We start from the raw sequence: 17255 nt of genomic DNA, 5'->3' as shown, positions 1-17255 counted from the left end.
CCACAGTTGTGTGGGAGGATACTACTGTTACTGAGGAAACAGCTGAATAAATTGTTTCAGTTAATGGGTTGACTTCCCTGTTTTTATTGCAAACAGTGAGATATAACCATAAACTACATCCTCTTAATCCTTTAAAGTACCATGTAAGCTTCATTATAAAGCGTGATATATTTGCAGCTGACTCCACAAGATCAAATCTTTTGAACAAAGTATGAAATTTCTCTGACCTTAAATACATTGTCATTGTAAGAGCAAGACCTTAACATTTTTGACATCACCGCAGGTAAGAAAATCCTGGTCTAAAGTTCAGCAAACAAACATACAGCATGAAAATCCAAACTTTAATTAAGACAACAGGGACTTTCTGAGTTTTTTGCCCTAATCTTGTTAGGGTGGTGAGAAAATCAGAACTCAGTTATTGAGCCTCAACACGTACATTGTCGTATTATTATGTATACAGTATTTGGCGACATTTGATGGAGTTATGCTTGTAACCAGTAACCAGTAACTAGACCAGTATTCAGCATGGTAAGGTAACTAGCAGGAGGGGCGTCTCTAGCGCCATACTGCCCCTGCAAAAAAACTGCATCATGACAAATGCATCACACCATTTAGAATGACTGCATCTGAAATCCAGCAGCTATCAGAAAAGCACAAGTGCTTTGGTTGAGCAGCAAGCATACATTGTATGTCCCACCCCAACATAACTAAAACATATTTAAAAATGACAAATACACAGACACGTGTGAATCAGGATGTGATCCTTTCCTGTTTTTACACTTCACATTTTCCACTCTAAAGCAGAACTCTTGAGTGTTTTCTGTGAGGTGTAGCTGGAGAGGCAGTATTGCTGCAATCTGTTGAATTCAATAATAGGTCTGAAAATAGATGAAAGGTGTTTCCCACAGTTTGTGGTGGTATATTTTGAATAAGTTTTCCCTTGTTACTATTTCTTATTTGGATATGATTAAGAGAAAATTAACTGTTTGATTTATGGCTGTGTCACATGTTGGCTCTCTGCTGTGTGACAATAAAAAAAACATGAATACCCCAAGGGATTTCATTGTGTGTATGTATGTGAGTGTGTTTGTGTGGGTGTGTGCATGGCCTTGTTCCAGGGAGATGTCTCCAGCCTGGCTACAGCAGTAAACAACAGCAGGCAATATCATGTCACATGTTCTTTCCCTTTCTCTGTCTCTCTTCCCCTCTCTGCCTTGCATTAGTCCTTCCTCATGACATAGTCAACAGCAGTAGATCCTTTGACCCTCTATCCATAATGGAACCAGACCCCCTTCCCTTATCAACTCAAGCAGGGCAGTGCACACCACGCAAGATTAATTTGTCTCTTCCTGTGTCTGAGAAGCCTGGTTATGTCTTGACCTCACTGTTTCGGTCATAACTCCTGTCTGACAGAATTAGGACTTTCTTCCTTTCTACTCAGTGGCTCACAAACAGAATAAGGACTCAGAGAATACCTCTGCTCTCATAGTGGACACACCACTCCAAAAGAAAGACAACTTTCAGCGCACTGCCATGTTACATCTTATTATTTTACTTGCTGATCATCCTGATACTGATAAGAAACATGCAGTAAACTGCCCTCTACTATGACAGCTAAACCACACTGGTAGTGGAGGTGTGAATCTGTCATTTTCGCTCAAGAGATGCTTTTTTGTTATAGTGCATCACAAAACCAATGTCTCTTTCCACAACTCTCTGCCAATTTACTGCAAATGATATTCAAACCTGTTTGCCGTTGGTTGTCAGATTTTTCTTTTTGCTGAACTCCACCAACAGCCAGCTTAATGTAAATGCCCACAAGACAGTCTGTGATTATCTTGATTAACTGTTCTACACTATATGGGACAACAAACAAATAAAATTCAGTTTCACTTAAATATACTGTGGTTTGACCCCTGGCCCATCTGGTCTGCATGACAATGTGTCCCTCCTTGGGCAAGACCCTAAATCACTAGTTGTTCTCAACAGCCTGGTGCATGGCAGCTCTGGTGCCATTGGTGTGAGTGTGTGTGAATGGCTGAACGCAATCCAGTATAATGCAATATGAAACCCAAAGGTGTGAAAGCGTCAACCATAATTCACCATAGTTCAGTTTTGCAGCAACTACTGTACTAAGTTAATTTATATGAATATCTTTTGGTGGAAGATGACGCTGGATTTTTTCAATAGCTATCAACATCTGATGTTTTTTTCCAGCATTATGTGGGCGAAAACAATTGACCATAAAAAATAGATATAAATATATCAGCTGATGAATTGAACACTTACTACCTGACAAAAATCCTTCAAGAATAATGCCCTTACTAACTGCTGTGATCACTCTTCTCCACTAGGACTCAAAACAGGTTGTTGAGTCATACAAGTCCGGGTTTGAGCCTCCAGGAGATGTGGAGTTTGAGGACTACAGCCTGGCCATGAAGAGGACGGTGTCTGACACAAGCCTATCCAACATCAAAGAAGGAAAGGAGAAGCCCAGTGGCAAAAGCAAGAGCAAACTGTGGCCTTTCATTAAGAACAAAAACAAGGTAACACAAGAATGAGCACATAATTCAGCGTAGCTTTTCACTTGAATATACAGGACAGCCTTGGTTGTCCTTGGTTTGGTGAATTTATTTCTACAATACAACTCTAGAAGCTTTATTTACTGTTTTTACTGAGAGTAGATTGGTCACAGAACTGTATAACTTGGTAATGTTAATATTTATTTTAGGATATTAGTAGGCTATTGATTCCCAATTAGTTTCATGCTTTGGTTCATGCCTTTTGTTTTAAGCTGAAAAATGTGTTGCTAGTTCACTGTTAGTATTTGCAATTTTTGTTGTTATTATTTGCCACCTGTTTCCTTCTCCCTGGCAATCACTGACCGAAATGGAGCACCCCACCTGTAACATACACTAATGCATTTCTACCTTCTCTCTCGACGGACTCAACTGGCCGATATTAACTCGCTGTCGGATCTGAAATAACAGCCACTGTTATTACATTTACCAGCGATCAACCTTAAGTAGCCGTCTTCACTTCTACTGCTTGGAAAAACACATCTTTGACTGTCATGGGGTCTTTTTGGCTGGTGGTACAAATTGGTATGAATGAAAGTGGAGCATGAGTGAGCAAGTGTGTGCGTGGATAGGAGAGTGATTGTGCAACTGGGGCTGCAAGAGACTTGAAGAGTGTATAAAGTTTCACTAATAATGATTTTTTTTAAAGGTGCGAAATCTGTGTACACCTAAGCAAGAGTGGGCGAACTAGCAATCCTAGAAAATTGAAAAACAAACATTGGAAAAAGCAGCCTAATTTAAATATAAATAATTGAATATCTTTTCTACTCAATACAAACTAAGTAAACCTAACAATTAGCTTAGATGCCCAATTTATCTGTCAACTAAAGATATATGGCAGATGAAGAATAGCCAGATTAAAAAAAAATCTGTCTCTACAATGTGGAAATAGTTTGTTTTCCTCTAATTATTTGCAATTCATATACAAAGTTTTTGCTCTGGTACTTTTGGGAAAAATGGGTTCATTTGCTGCGGCATGTCATGTGCACAGTCCAAACACATACACTGCATGGAGTTCATTTGCTTTGAATGCTAATTTGTAATTAGCATTACCTGCCCTCACAATCCACAGCCCTTCCCAAATTCCTGGTGCAGGTTGAAAAAATGCATTTCAGTAGATGCTTAAGATGCAGCTACAGTATGTCACTCCAGTGGACTTCCTGAACTGGTTTGAGGCTTTATCTTCCTCATTTCCTTTCACATACTATATTCATACTCTGATATTAAACTGGTATTTAGCTTTTTAGCCTGTTCCCATATATTTTTAATGGAGACTCAAACTAATTAGTATATTGATGTATTGAAGAATGTATGGTCAAAACTGATTTCTTTGCCATCAATAAATCCAATCTTTAACATCACTGAGAACAAAAAAAACCATCAGGTTGAGCACTCATATGACATTCTGACATGGCGTCCCTCGTTTTTCTTTAGTCATTAACTCTAGAGGTTTGTTTGGACCAAAATACTGAAAAAAAGCTCTGCACACTCCTTTTTGAACATATGTTGGCAATGTACATTCTATCTGTAGGCTGCAGGATATGGCCCAAGTCACCTTAGGTGAAGAAATTGAGCTCCAGGACCCTTCCAAAAAAAATTGCATATGATCTGTTAAGAATGTCGTTGAATGAAGAAATATTTGATATTCTATTGTATTACAATATATGTTATAGAATATTTACCTCATCAGGTACAGTTGAACTCTATATGGCTAAGCTAAAACAAGCCTATATAAACAACACTATAAACTAGTATTTTAGGCTGTCAGTTTCCAGTTTCTGCAGTAAATGTTTAGAATCTGTGTATGATTACACTTTCTCTCTGATGTACTTCAAAATGCAGACAACCATACAGTGGCACTAATGACTAAAACACACCAACAGAACAATAAACTCATAGATTGTTGTAAAAGGACCTGTTTTGGATTTGAAAGAACCAGCTCACAATCATTTCTGAATCTTACTCTTCTAAGAAACTCTAAGAAATTCTCTGGCTTTGAAAGATGCGTTTCTGTTTGACGTGTCTGTGCATGACACTTACAGCTCATCGTTGCTTCACTGTCTAACTGCTAATCTGTTGGTGGATGAATTATGCAATCAGTTGTTGTAGGACGTAATAAGCTCCTAGATTTGTCTGATGATGACTTTAAAATAGTTGCTCGCATCCTTTGGGACATAGTGTATTTCTTGTTCTTGCTGGTATTTCAAGAGGATCAGAGAAAGGAGAGGTAACCTGAGGTGGAATTCTGCATGCGCTTTGACTGAAACTCTTTGCTCTTTGCTTTGTTACAGCAGCTGATTGCTTTAACACATTATACACTTCATATTCACTTCTGGTTTTTATTATTCTTTTTTTTTAACTTTTTAACTTTTTAAATGTTTTATGTGTACCCACAATATAATAACTGATAGACTGATTTTGATGTTCCTTTGGATGTCTTGTATATTCTGTTTGGGTTCTTCTGTTGTCTGTTTATTTTTTTAACATTTGTCGAGGAGGCTTATTTATTTCGTTTTGTGTTCCCTCCTCTTCCTCTTTTTTTCCGTTGGATTCTCACCCCCTTCTTCCATGTTTTTCCTCCTTTCCGTCACGGCTCCCTCTCTTACTGGTAGCTTATGTCCTTGTTAACATCCCCCCGCCAGCCCCCACCTGCTCCCCCAGCCTCATCCCCGCCCTCACCCTCTGCTGTTCCCAACGACCCCCAGTCTCCCAAGCAGCACAAGGAACCTCTCTCCCATCGCCTCAACGACTTCATGACCTCCAAACCCAAAATGCACTGCCTCCGGAGCCTGAGGCGAGGGGTAAGTGTGTGTGTCCAACAAGCTTTGTGCATGTGTCCATGTGTGTGTTTCTGTACCTGCACCTGAAATCCGTACCTGCACCACTGTATGCTTAAGGTATTGCCATGGTTAACAGTTTACAATGCTATTTGTGATTTCCATCATATTCTCTTAATGCAGCCCAATAGCAGTTAACCAACTAGTTTAACTAACAAGTGATTTTCTTAAGGTAATGCGGTCTCATTTTGAAGAAATTTTCATGTAGATCTTTTAGCATTACATTTTTTTTAAAGGACATCAATTCCTAAATACCAGCAGTGCAACTACCTTTACTCATACAGTGTTAAGGCCTTTTGCTTATCTAACCACGCTTCTTGAGCACATTACAATGAATCCATTGTACCTGTCTGACTCACCATCTGTCTCTCCATCTTGATCTGTCATTCCTGATATTAACTCTGCTCACAATGGCAGTCCCTCTATCCCACCTTCAGCCTTGGACTAAAATTAGCAACATGCCTGAGTTGTTTAAGCGGGAGCATCGAAACTGTTTTTTTTTTTTTTTCTGTTCTTCTAGGCTTCAGGGTGGAAGCATTGCGTATTATAATAATTCATCCATAGCAGTTAAAAGGGTATCACTAGTTTTATTTACATCGATGCTATTACACTTGACTCTACATCATGGTTATCTCGGTCAACGATAACCTTGTGATTGGGATCTTTACATAAGTTTGTCAAATCATAATTATCATATATAAATGTTGTTTTTTTTAGTAAATTATTATTCCCATTCTGTTACTGTAAAGAACTTTCGAAAATTCACTCAACCAGCACACTTTTTCCTTTGTGACAATTTCAAACATCATTTGAACTCGTTTTGGAACCAGTGATTTTTACTGCAGCTGAATTGACTATCTCCATGGTCTGAGTGGGACGTATCCAGCAGCTGAATGGGACTTACAGCCCGCATCTCAAGCTCTGTATTGATGACTAGACCTAGAAGTGAGTAGCAACATGTCTGTCTACTGACTTGGCAGCAACAGGCACACTTTGTGTCAGTAGAATGAGGGTGAGTAGCCTCTGTTGAACTAGCTCTGTTTCCTTTTAATCCTGGGTTGCAGCAGCCAGAATTTAATTGCCATCACCCCCTCTGGTCAGGGGGAGAGCTGGAAATTGTTTAAGGAGGCACCAGATTATTTAGTATTAATGTCCACATATTAATGCGATACATGTTTTCTTGATCATCATTTCTGTTTGTCATGCCATTGTCATGACCATCATCAACATAACACTACTAATTTACATGAACTTCAAACTCCTGTGAAAGTAAAAACAGCAAGCAGAAAAACCTGCAGTTTCTTACAGACTGGCACATCCTGTGATCATACAATGAGTGCCCCATAAACAACTAATCAAGTAGCAGGGGATGTCTGTTTAAGCAAAACAAAAACCTCATTAGATAGAATTTTCCTCAACACTTCTACCAAGTGCAGCCTCCTCTCACGTACATCAGAGTACAAGAGGGATCCTCAGTCATTCTTGACTGACATGTTGATGACCTTGAGTCTTTACTGGTCCTTGTTAATTTTTATTTTTTCAGTAGATTTTTTGTTAGCAAAATAATTCAAAGTTAATTGGAGGAAAAAGAATGGATTACCAAAACGTTACATGCATTAAAGCAGACTTAATGCCTAAGGTTGAAGGTCTTATATGTGTAAGCAGTACAGTCTCAAGTCATGTAATAAAAAGTAAACTGTAGTTTCAACCCCAAAATCAAAGCATTTTTTATCAAATAATGTCTTTATTAATAAACATTCAGATGAAACTGAGCAATAAATGAGACTTGTTAATATGTCTTTTGCCCAGGCCCATTTCTACATGTTATAGGAACAAAGAGTTTTGTTAAGCTCCCATTACAAATTGATGGATTTGTACATTGTAGCAGGCTAACTGAGTCAGGAGAGTAATTTTAGATGGCTTCCCGGAGGTCAGCTTTATCAGCACCCTTTCCCCCTCAGTTGTGCTGGGTGTCATCACCAATTCTGATGCTAAAGTTGAATGTGTGTTGAAATGGATTTGCTCGGCCAGTGTAGGTTGAAGCAGCCTTCTCACAACACATTTCACCCTCCCATTCCCCCTGACCTCAGGAATGGGTGGCACCTCACGTGCACCTTCCGGCCCTTGTAAGGTTTTTTTAAGCTTACATTTTTAGAGGGCAGCAGTTATTTGAAACAAAGATAAACATACTAATATTTGCTAAAGTGACATGTGAAATGTCATAGTAATAATAAAGGTGCAACAATGCAGCACATTAGATTTCATAGAGGAAGTGATTGAAGGTCAACAGAAAGAAGGAAGTGTGTATTTTTTCTAGGGCGTGGCAAATCGTACAGGAAGTAGATGTTTCTGAAAGTGGAAGACTATGAGCAGAGACATAAAAATACTCAATAAAAAATGGTGGTATATCAGGCACATTGTGTTTGACACCCCACATATTCAGATTGGCACAGTTTTTTCTCCAGCTTGAGGGGAGTTTTCAAGGACATGAGATCAGCTTGCATAAAAGTCTAAATCAGAACAGGACACTTCAGGAGAACTCATTTCAGAAATTAGTTTCTCTCTTCACATTAGACGCCAACCTCTTTATTTGTTTCATGTATATCGTTGTTCTTCATATATTCTTAAAATACATTGCTACTGCTTTGTTTTTCTTAAAAAAAATCAGTACTACGGCATGCTCATCACCTTTTCTTGTTTTTTCAGTCCGTTATTTGCACTGACACAAATTTCTTACTGCAAGACTGTGCAAGGCAAACAGGTGTTTGAACAAGTAAACTGCTTATGGTGGGAGTCACATCTTTTGCCACACGACAGTTCATTGAATGCACTCATAAATAAATTGTTTCCTCGCATTGACCATTAAAGGGTTTCATCTTGAAACTATATGGAATTAATATAAATTGTTAGAATCATGTTGAAAGGTTTTAGGATATACTTGCCACTTTCCTTTGCCAGCTAAATCTTATAAACCATTGCATTGGTTACATTTGCTAAGAGGTTATGTGCATTTATCTTGAAAAAGAAAACCCGGGATGAAATACAAATAAAAGCAGTTTGCTTCTAAAAGGTTATTTTGTAGCTACAGGTAAATAAAAGACCTTTCTCTGTGATCCCTCTCATGCAAGGAATACATAGCATCAGTCATGCCACTGTTGATACGTCTTTGCTCTGGATAGGGATATACAGTTACACAGTTTGTGTAATGACTATCAGCTGTCTTATCCATCCACAGTCTGCGTGTATGTATGTGTAATATGGAACGATAAAGCAAATGTGTCTTGAAGGTCATCGTGTAGGTTTATACTATAAGAGCTTGATATTTCATGCTGTTTTGTGAGCTCCAGTTGACAAAGCTGTGTTCTCTCTGACAACCACCACAGCAGCAATCCCCGCATTCGCTCATTTATCACAAAGAACTTATGAAGAGGACTCTTGGCCGACCCACATATGCTTTTGAAGCCAGGCAATATGTTGTAAGTGTGTGAGAGGAAAGTGAACCTGTGCAGGTGTACGAAAAATATATCTGAATGACAATTGAATGTGTGAATGTGTGAATTTGTAAAAACCGTGGGCAACACAAACAGTAGCCTCTTAGATACTATTTATCATGATCTCATCTCCAAAATGCCTAATGAAGGAGGCTAGTGTCTGTGTCGTTTGGCTCAGTGATGATCACATGCTGAAATGAGACGAATTATCAAGGAAGATGATGACTTCATCCCACATCACATGAATCAGCTTGAGGTTTCTTATGTCCTGCAGCTCTTTCAGGGCTTCCCCATCGCTGAACATCTCCTGTCAGGGGTCAATTCACAAAGTGTCACAAGCACCTTGGAATGTGATGGATTGGGGGCAAGGGGGTACCTTTCATCAACCATCTTCACCATTTAAATTCTCACTCCCAGATGGATCCAGCATTAGCTAGGACAAATTTAGACAAAAAGGAAGCTGGAGAATCTTGAGTAATTTCTACAGCCTTCATTTTAAAGTGCCAATAAAATACTAGAAAACTGAATAAATTATCTTCTAATGAGATAGTAGAGAATTCAATAAGACAGAAAATAAACAAATATAACAACATAAACAACTAAATCCCCATTTTTTTGGAAACAGAGAATGTAAAACAGTGTTGAGAAAAAAAAATCCTCCAAATTCATTTAGATGCAAACAGAGATCCTGGTTTCTGTGTTAAAAAGGTGACTTGTAAATTCCCTGGGGAAAAAAAAGTGAAAATAAGAAAAAAAAGTTCTGAAAAAAACACAGGAACCTTGATTTGGCAAGGTGTTGGTTACACTTTGAATGTCACAGTGGCCAGAATTTACCCCTCCAGAGCTTTGATCGTGCTGGTGTGCTACTATAGCAGTGTCTTCTGTGGGTATGGGCTGTAGTATATCTGTATATCTATGTCTGTCTCAGTGCTTGCAAAAATGTTGGCAGATTTGCAAATTGAATTATTAATATTTTTGTGCCATGGGACAGATGTTTTCAGTTCGCCATCCTTTTTTCAAGTGCTGGCAGACGTGATCTCCCATCTTAGCAAAGAGTTATTTGAAATGAATTTCAATATAAGTTTTTTTTTTTTTTTGATTTGGGCAGACCTAATAGATCACATTTCTTTTAAGCATTGATGTCAGTATCACATCACACCGCTTGCATTCTCTTTAAGTATGGAGTAACATTGGAGGTAATATCAGGCCCACTCCCATGTGTGGGATAAAGATGGTTAAAAGTCCCATTGGTCCTGTTACCTCAAACAGTGGCTTTTCACCATAATTCTTTACTTGATATAGAATCATGACTAACTTTCATAGGAGTGCGTCCTCAGGTGATTAAATAATTGTTGTTTATTAAGGTTTTAAGGGTTGATTCTGGTACTGATATGGACTGAGTGAGTGAGGTCACTTACTGCTCTTACTGGTAAACTCTTAACTTAATCATAATATTCTGCAAAAATACTTTTCATCGCTTCAGTGCCTTACTTCTTATCAAATTATGATGAGATACACTATATACACTACATTACATACAATACATTACATTTTACGTATTGGACCCATATAACAAGGCAGAAACTTCAGTTTGTATTCACTCTGTAACAATAACTCAAATACTTCCGATAGATACATATAACTCGAGAGTGTGATAATTAAAACCTGATTTTTGCAGCAGCACCATCTTGAAGAATGTCTTTGTTCAGATGTGATTTGAGAGGCAGGACATCATGCTGAACATCATAGCAGGTTTTTTCAGGTGGATGACTTGATTAGCAGACTCAACGTGAGTTGCTTCTTCGTGCACCTGCCTGTGAGCCTCAAACAAGATTATAAGATATTTGCTGGAGCTCAAGGAAATTTGTTTTGCTTACGAACTAAAAATAATCTTGGGACAGACAACAGATCAATAAATCACCAGTGATAAGATGTCATGCCTGTCTTAGACTTCCCCTTCTGCACTTGGTTTTTAATTCACAATTACTCTTGTTTTTTTGTTGTTTATTTGTTTTTGTTTTTTCAGTCTTCTACCAAATCTCATTTTCTGAAGTCTATTATAGATTCATTGACTATGTTGAATATTTTCTTGGTGAATATTGTTGCGGTGTGTTTAAACCAATCCCAGAGAAGTGTCTCCATCTCGACCTTATGGAATCTGCCTTTGTCTGTTTATATCTGCTAATTTGATATATGTGTGTGGCGCCCTCTGCTGTCACATGCGTGTCATTGTCACGGCAGCAGAGGGATCAGGAAGTAAAGGGTGCATCTGTTATTGTTGTTGCCACTATCCCTTTACTTCTTCCTCTACATTTATCCTCCACTTCCCTTGATTTTTATCCTTTTTCCTGGTTGGCCTTTTGACCTCTTGTTTTCATGTTTCATTAATCCATTTTATAAGAAATATTAGAAATCTATCTCAGAAAAGACAGGGCCCTAAAGCTGAAGCTATTATTTAGACATCTTATGATGACACAACAATCAATCTAAGTGCATCAGCTTTGGGGCCCTCTTTTCTTAAACCGGTGAACATATGCAAGTCATTTTGCTGAAAAAATTTAAAAACAACCCCTTCATATTCTCCCGATGTTGACAGTGTTGTCTCTTTCTCTCTCCCGTTCCTCGCCATTTTTCTCCCCTCTTCTCCCCCATGAAGCTTTCTCTCAAGCTGGTAAGCATGACCGTGTAACCACACGACCGTAGCAGCATGACCATAGCACGCATGTCATGTCCTCCCAGTAACACATTGTTAACAACGTTCTGTTTTGTTTTTGCTGTTTTTTTTTTTAATCTAAGTTAATGATTTGATTTGTTTGCTGTTATGTAATGAAGGGCCTCAAACTCCTGACGTCCTGTTGTATGTTATTTTGTTTGTTTTCATGTTGTGGTTATGTTCCCGTCTTTGTCTGTGATCTCTGTGGTGCAGATCACACTCAATTCCCACGTCTGGAATCTCATTGAGGTGATCACATTTACTCAGTGTTTTATCTGTCTGCCCCTGTCTGGTAGTCGTCCTTGTCTCTACAAATGCATCATCTTGTAACAAGTACTAATCTGATTCTGTGAATTAGTTGGTCACTCACATCCTGACATTGCATGCCAATGATGTTTCGTATATTGCTGAAATTAAAATAACATCCCTATATTTATTTTAAATTGAAGGTGAATGAAAAGTACGGATAGTAGTGCTTTGCATTTTAACAAAAACAGTTTTGGAAATATGCTTATTCAAATATCAAGACTTATGAGAGGGCTGATAACAGTGAAGATGAGCAATAAGAAGCTAAATTCTCAGCCTAAAATGGTATATCAATTGGAACCACGGTGAAATACATTCTTCCTTTACATCCTTTAAACTGCAATCCATGATCAAAATGGATTGGAGGTCGTTGGCTAATTAAGCACACTTTACTTTATTTTAAGTCAGTTTAATATCACAATTGTTAAAATTAGCATGGCAGTTTGAAAGACAATTTTGTGTGTGGATGGGTTTTTGGATGAGCTATACTAAGCTTACTATGCTTGTCAATCAGTACACATCCCTCAACAACTCAGCAATTTCTTGACATGTGTACCCCTAAGTGTAAGGACTTTCTGTTGAGTCACAAGTGTTTCGTAGTACCTTTCAAATACACAGTTGACATTTTGTCCACTGCATTTTCACATCATTGTCAGAGGTGATGCTCAAAGAAAGAAAAATGTTAAAAAAGCATCTTTTGAAAGCTCTTGACAGGTGACATGAACCATAACTACTCTCTTAGTGGTTCCAATTTTTGACCAGAACTATTTTATCCAGCTACCACACATCCAAAATGATGAGCCATTTCTCATCCTGGCTTTATATTTTGTGTCTATCTATTTGTGTCATATCTTAAATTATATTCAGCAGATGTGAGCAGACCAATCAACTTGTAAACTGTTATCCATACTAGGCTGACCTTACCAAACAGTACTGGAACACTCTGTGGCTGTAATTGTGTTAGTTTTTGATTAAATTTTCATAATGTAGAATTGCACTTAAATTTATTTAGATGATAGTGGCTCTGTCACTTAGACAAACTAAACACTAATCCTTGCCTATGTTGGTGTAGAGGAGCATGGCTCTGCATGATGACTGACAGACTTTTATTATGTTGCATGCCTGGTAAGAATTGCATGCCACGACAAGGACAAACGGTAAGGTTGCCATGGTGACCCAGCTACTCATGTGCAGTGAATCCTGACCTCAAGTCTGTAGCTCCAGCTGTCACATCCTTTGGTGCAACTGAGACAAATTTCAATGAGATCAGAAGCAGGCCTTGACCTTTTCAGTCAAGTCAATATTAATTACATTTAAATTCAAAAACTGAATTAGCTTTATTTATTCAACTGTACTTTTTCTAATATAGTTATCAATGAAAGCAATTATTAAATCAGTAATGAAGGTGACATTGTTAAATATTCTTTTATGTAGTTAGAAATTTGAAGGGCGGCGTGGCGCAAGAAGTAGAGCAATCTTCCAGCTCAGGCCTGGCCAACCGGTGGCTCCCAAGCCACATTCTGTTCATGTCGATTTTTGTGTTTGTTTTTTTTTTTTTTTGTTTTTTTTTGCTGTGCGCAGAGAACGCTGGAGCGGTACAGGATCCAGCATTCTCTGCGCACAGCAAAAAAAAACAAAACACAAAAACACAAAAATCGACATGAATGTAACAGCCGCATGGGGCTTGGGAACCACAGGTTGGCCATGCCTGGTCCAGCTGGTGGTTGGTAGCCTACTGCTTTGGGTTCATCCATGATGGGTTAATTGCATAGAACAAAAACTTTCCCATGGGGGATTAATAAAGGACAAATTATAATTTTCAGGTGAAAATTTTAATAAAACTTAAATGCAAAGAATGCTTTAAAAAGTGTGCACAATAATTGATTAAATGAGATTTTCCATTTCATAACCTTAAACTCCCTTTGTATTCCCTTCAAACCATGGGACTATTATACTACAAACCTCAGAAGCAGCAACCCCAGTATACCATTAGAGACTTCCTAGCAACATGACACATTGTTACAGACTGGAAACCCTCTCATCAGGAAAGAACTCTGCCCTTTCTGTCAGCGTAGGGAAACATTAGCCAGCTCACAATGAAACACTATATGAATCACATAGCGCTGTAGATACTATTCAATTACATGTATTCAGGGCACAAAGAGAACATTATGTTGGGTATTGTGACTGATTAGGTAAAAGGCCTCCAATCTAATCACAATCAGACCTCCCGACTCCCAGAATGTGTGTCTTAGCACGGGTGCAGTATCTTCTCCAGGTGAATTATCTAGTCCAATCACAGATCAACCTGAATGCGGGTGTTCAGAGGATTAACAGCAAATGGAGATACTGCACTCAACTAGAAATGATCCCTGCCTGACCAAAAAACAAAATGAAGTGAAAAAGACATTGAAATAAGTAATTAAGAATAATATCTAACTCCCTGCTTGTTTCCTGGTTACTTTCCTTCTATAATAGTCCCTCTCTATATGTTTTCTCCCATTTTGCTTGTTTGTTTGGCTCTTTGTTTTGTCTCAGGGTTCTGGACCAGAGGATTTCAGCCACCTGCCACCAGAGCAGAGGAGGAAGAAGTTGCAGGGCAAGATAGATGAACTGAATAAAGACATTCAAAAAGAAATGGACCAGAGGTACAACACCATGCTAAAAGATATGGTCCAAAATATGTTGTTATAAAAATGCTAAGCTTGTTAATACTAGTCTTTAAAACATCCACTAATAACTCCCTATCAGGTCATAGTCATTGTGATGTAAGGTATTTTCACAGTGCCTGTTAAATTTCACTGGATTAGAAAATGATTTGTGGGCCATAAAGGGTGATTTTTTTTTTCCAAATATCCTGGAAATCTATATCATTTTATTGTACAGAATGTTATATATCATGCGTATTTTTTCATATCACAACACTGTGCAACCATAATTTCAGTTACACACTGAAAAATTAAGAAACAGTTTTTTAAGGTTTCATGCGTCAAGGAATTTAGGCAAATAAGCAGTAGATTTAGCTGATTTTGAAAATCATTATAAAGTCATTCAATACGCTTCAAATTAAATCACATCCTGGTATGGTAGGGAAGTAGTTAGTTCTACGATAATATCCTGTTATTGGGGAAATTTTTGAGTATAAGACAATTAAAACATAGCATCACTTTTGCAAAACATTCAAGAGACAGTACGTTGATGTCAAAAGTTGATCAGCATTTTCAAAGTCCTACACATGTGCAGACATGTCTTGGATAATTTCACTGTAATTACTTGACTCATATGCATGGACAAGCCTGTCAAATGTATTGATAAAACATTTTAAGGTTGTATAAATCCTATGACGTGAATATCACACTGTTATGATCAGGCCAATTTTACAAGTATCTATATTTTCACTCAGTATATGATGGAAGGATGTTTTTTAACATGCAGCAGACTGACATGCCAATGTTCTTCTTCCAGAGATGCACTCACAAAGATGAAAGATGTGTATGTGAAGAACCCCCAGATGGGAGACCCCGCCAGCGTCGACCCGCGGCTAACAGAAATAGGACAGAACATCGAGAAGCTGCAATTTGAAGTGCAGAAATTTGAGGCAAGTGTACACAACAGTCACATATCCCATCTGTGTGAGCTTTCGTGCTGGGGAGCCTTTCCTGTTTGCCTTATCTAAGGCAGGAAAATAATAGGACGTTGAAACACATCTCTCTGGAAGTTGGGGCATGTCCAAAGAGGACTTAGGTTCACCCATATTAGGAAAAGATATGATGCAGCTGGAGGTGCTTGGCTTCGTCCTCTAGCTCTGTGCAGGGAGCGAGGCAGCAGAGAACCTTTTCCTGGATTATGTCTGCTAATAATTAACAAACAAAGAGATCAAAGAAGAGATGTTTCTTCTCTGAAGGATCCCTTTAAATGTCTGTCTTCAGTCGCAATTGGATGTGCTACCCACCCAAGTTTTTATGCTCACATCCAGTGTGGACATAAAAAACAAATAATCAACATTCAAAACACACCATGGAAAATGATTATAAGAGATTAAGAAAAACATGAGAACATAAGGACTAGTTTTTGCATATTTCTATTAAGATAAAAGAAACTGGACTCAATGATCTCATACTGTGCTTCATTAAGCATTGTCATCATTGATTCACGGAATAAAAACGAAGCTGCAGTGCATACTTATATAATGAATGTGGGTGTTTCAGGGTTGGCTAGCAGAAGTGGAGGAGAGAATGCCAAGCAAGAGTGATACACAGCGGAGAAGTGGACTCTATGAGACCCAGAACACGACAGTGAGCAACAGCTGTGCACAGGACAGAGAGAGGTATGCTATACTCTGACAGCCAAGCAAAGTCCACCATAGAACAATCTCTCCATGTTTTTGGCACATTTTATTTCCAAAGAAACTATGTATGTTTTCACAGTCTATTTACTGTGTGTGTGTTGGCCCTTGAGCAGCCCGGATGGCAGCTACACAGAAGAGCAGAATTCAGAGACTCATGTCAAAGCAGACCCCAACCCTACCTCCACGACCCCGGAGTTTGATGATGAGTTTGACGATGAGGAGACCTTGCCCGCCATCGGCACCTGCAAAGCCTTGTACCCTTTTGATGGTAATTTGAGACACGAAATATGAAATTTAAACGTGTAAAAAGTAGGGGGTATGCAGTCATTGCTGCAGAACAGATGTGACCTATGTGTTCAGCGTAGAGGAATTAGATTCCTTGAAATAAGAGGTAGTGTAAACTTTCTGATTAACATGTATTGACATGAAGGGTGAATTAATAAATGCATAGTGATTTTTCTTCCACAACTCAAAAAGTCAAATATCAACAAATTGTAAAAAGCAGTAGTGATTGCATAACAGATATTGGCACATTCAGAATGATCCACCCTATCTCTACAGCATGTTAACTCAGTGTGCAGCTCAGAGGGAATTTAGCTTGGATTTTTATTTATTTTTCTTATGAAAGAGTCTTATCATAGAGTTTTATTCCATTCCATTCCATTCCAAAACATGTCCCGCCCACCATCCTCCACTCCAAGATCATACTCTGGCAGCTGAAGTCTTCTGAGAACTAAACAGATCTCCATCAAATAATTTTGTTAACTGGCGGGTTGTAAAAATATACCTTTGTGAGAAACTTTACACATCCATGATGAGGTTCTGCTCCCCCAGAATGTATTGCAGTACATGGATGACTGTACAGTCTGAAGGTGGAAGCACATCAGGTTTTCAGTCAAACAAAGGTATTTTACGAGAAGGTTTCATCTATTGCATAGCAAGGAATTATGAAGTGATTGCTGAGAATGAGAAAGGCTCACT

The 17255-nt window shown here is 38.4% G+C and overlaps 1 protein-coding gene across 11 annotated transcripts in view; it reads left to right on the top strand.

Annotated features, from left to right (window-relative positions):
- fnbp1b (formin binding protein 1b) overlaps positions 1–17255 on the top strand; it is a 60046-nt gene that overhangs the window by 37195 nt on the left and 5596 nt on the right. For 3 of the 11 annotated variants that reach the window (XM_086152264.1, XM_086152263.1, XM_086152262.1), the window contains exons 9-13: positions 2355–2546; positions 14465–14574; positions 15392–15524; positions 16135–16253; positions 16388–16542. In XM_086152264.1, coding sequence (XP_086008390.1) covers positions 2355–2546; positions 14465–14574; positions 15392–15524; positions 16135–16253; positions 16388–16542 — 709 coding nt within the window. Of the gene's footprint in view, positions 1–2354; positions 2547–5191; positions 5381–8799; positions 8893–11563; positions 11579–11833; positions 11870–14464; positions 14575–15391; positions 15525–16134; positions 16254–16387; positions 16543–17255 lie in introns of all 11 variants that reach the window. The other 8 variants (XM_086152253.1, XM_086152254.1, XM_086152255.1 and 5 more) reach the window with 6 other exon arrangements.

The sequence above is a fragment of the Fistularia commersonii genome, chromosome 9 (assembly GCF_037954325.1).
Source record: "Fistularia commersonii isolate RoL2024-O1a breed Wild chromosome 9, RoL_Fcom_v1.0, whole genome shotgun sequence".
Classification (NCBI taxonomy): Eukaryota; Metazoa; Chordata; class Actinopteri; order Syngnathiformes; family Fistulariidae; genus Fistularia; species Fistularia commersonii.
Note: the sequence above shows the minus strand (reverse complement) of the source record. Positions and strands in the feature narration are given on the sequence as shown.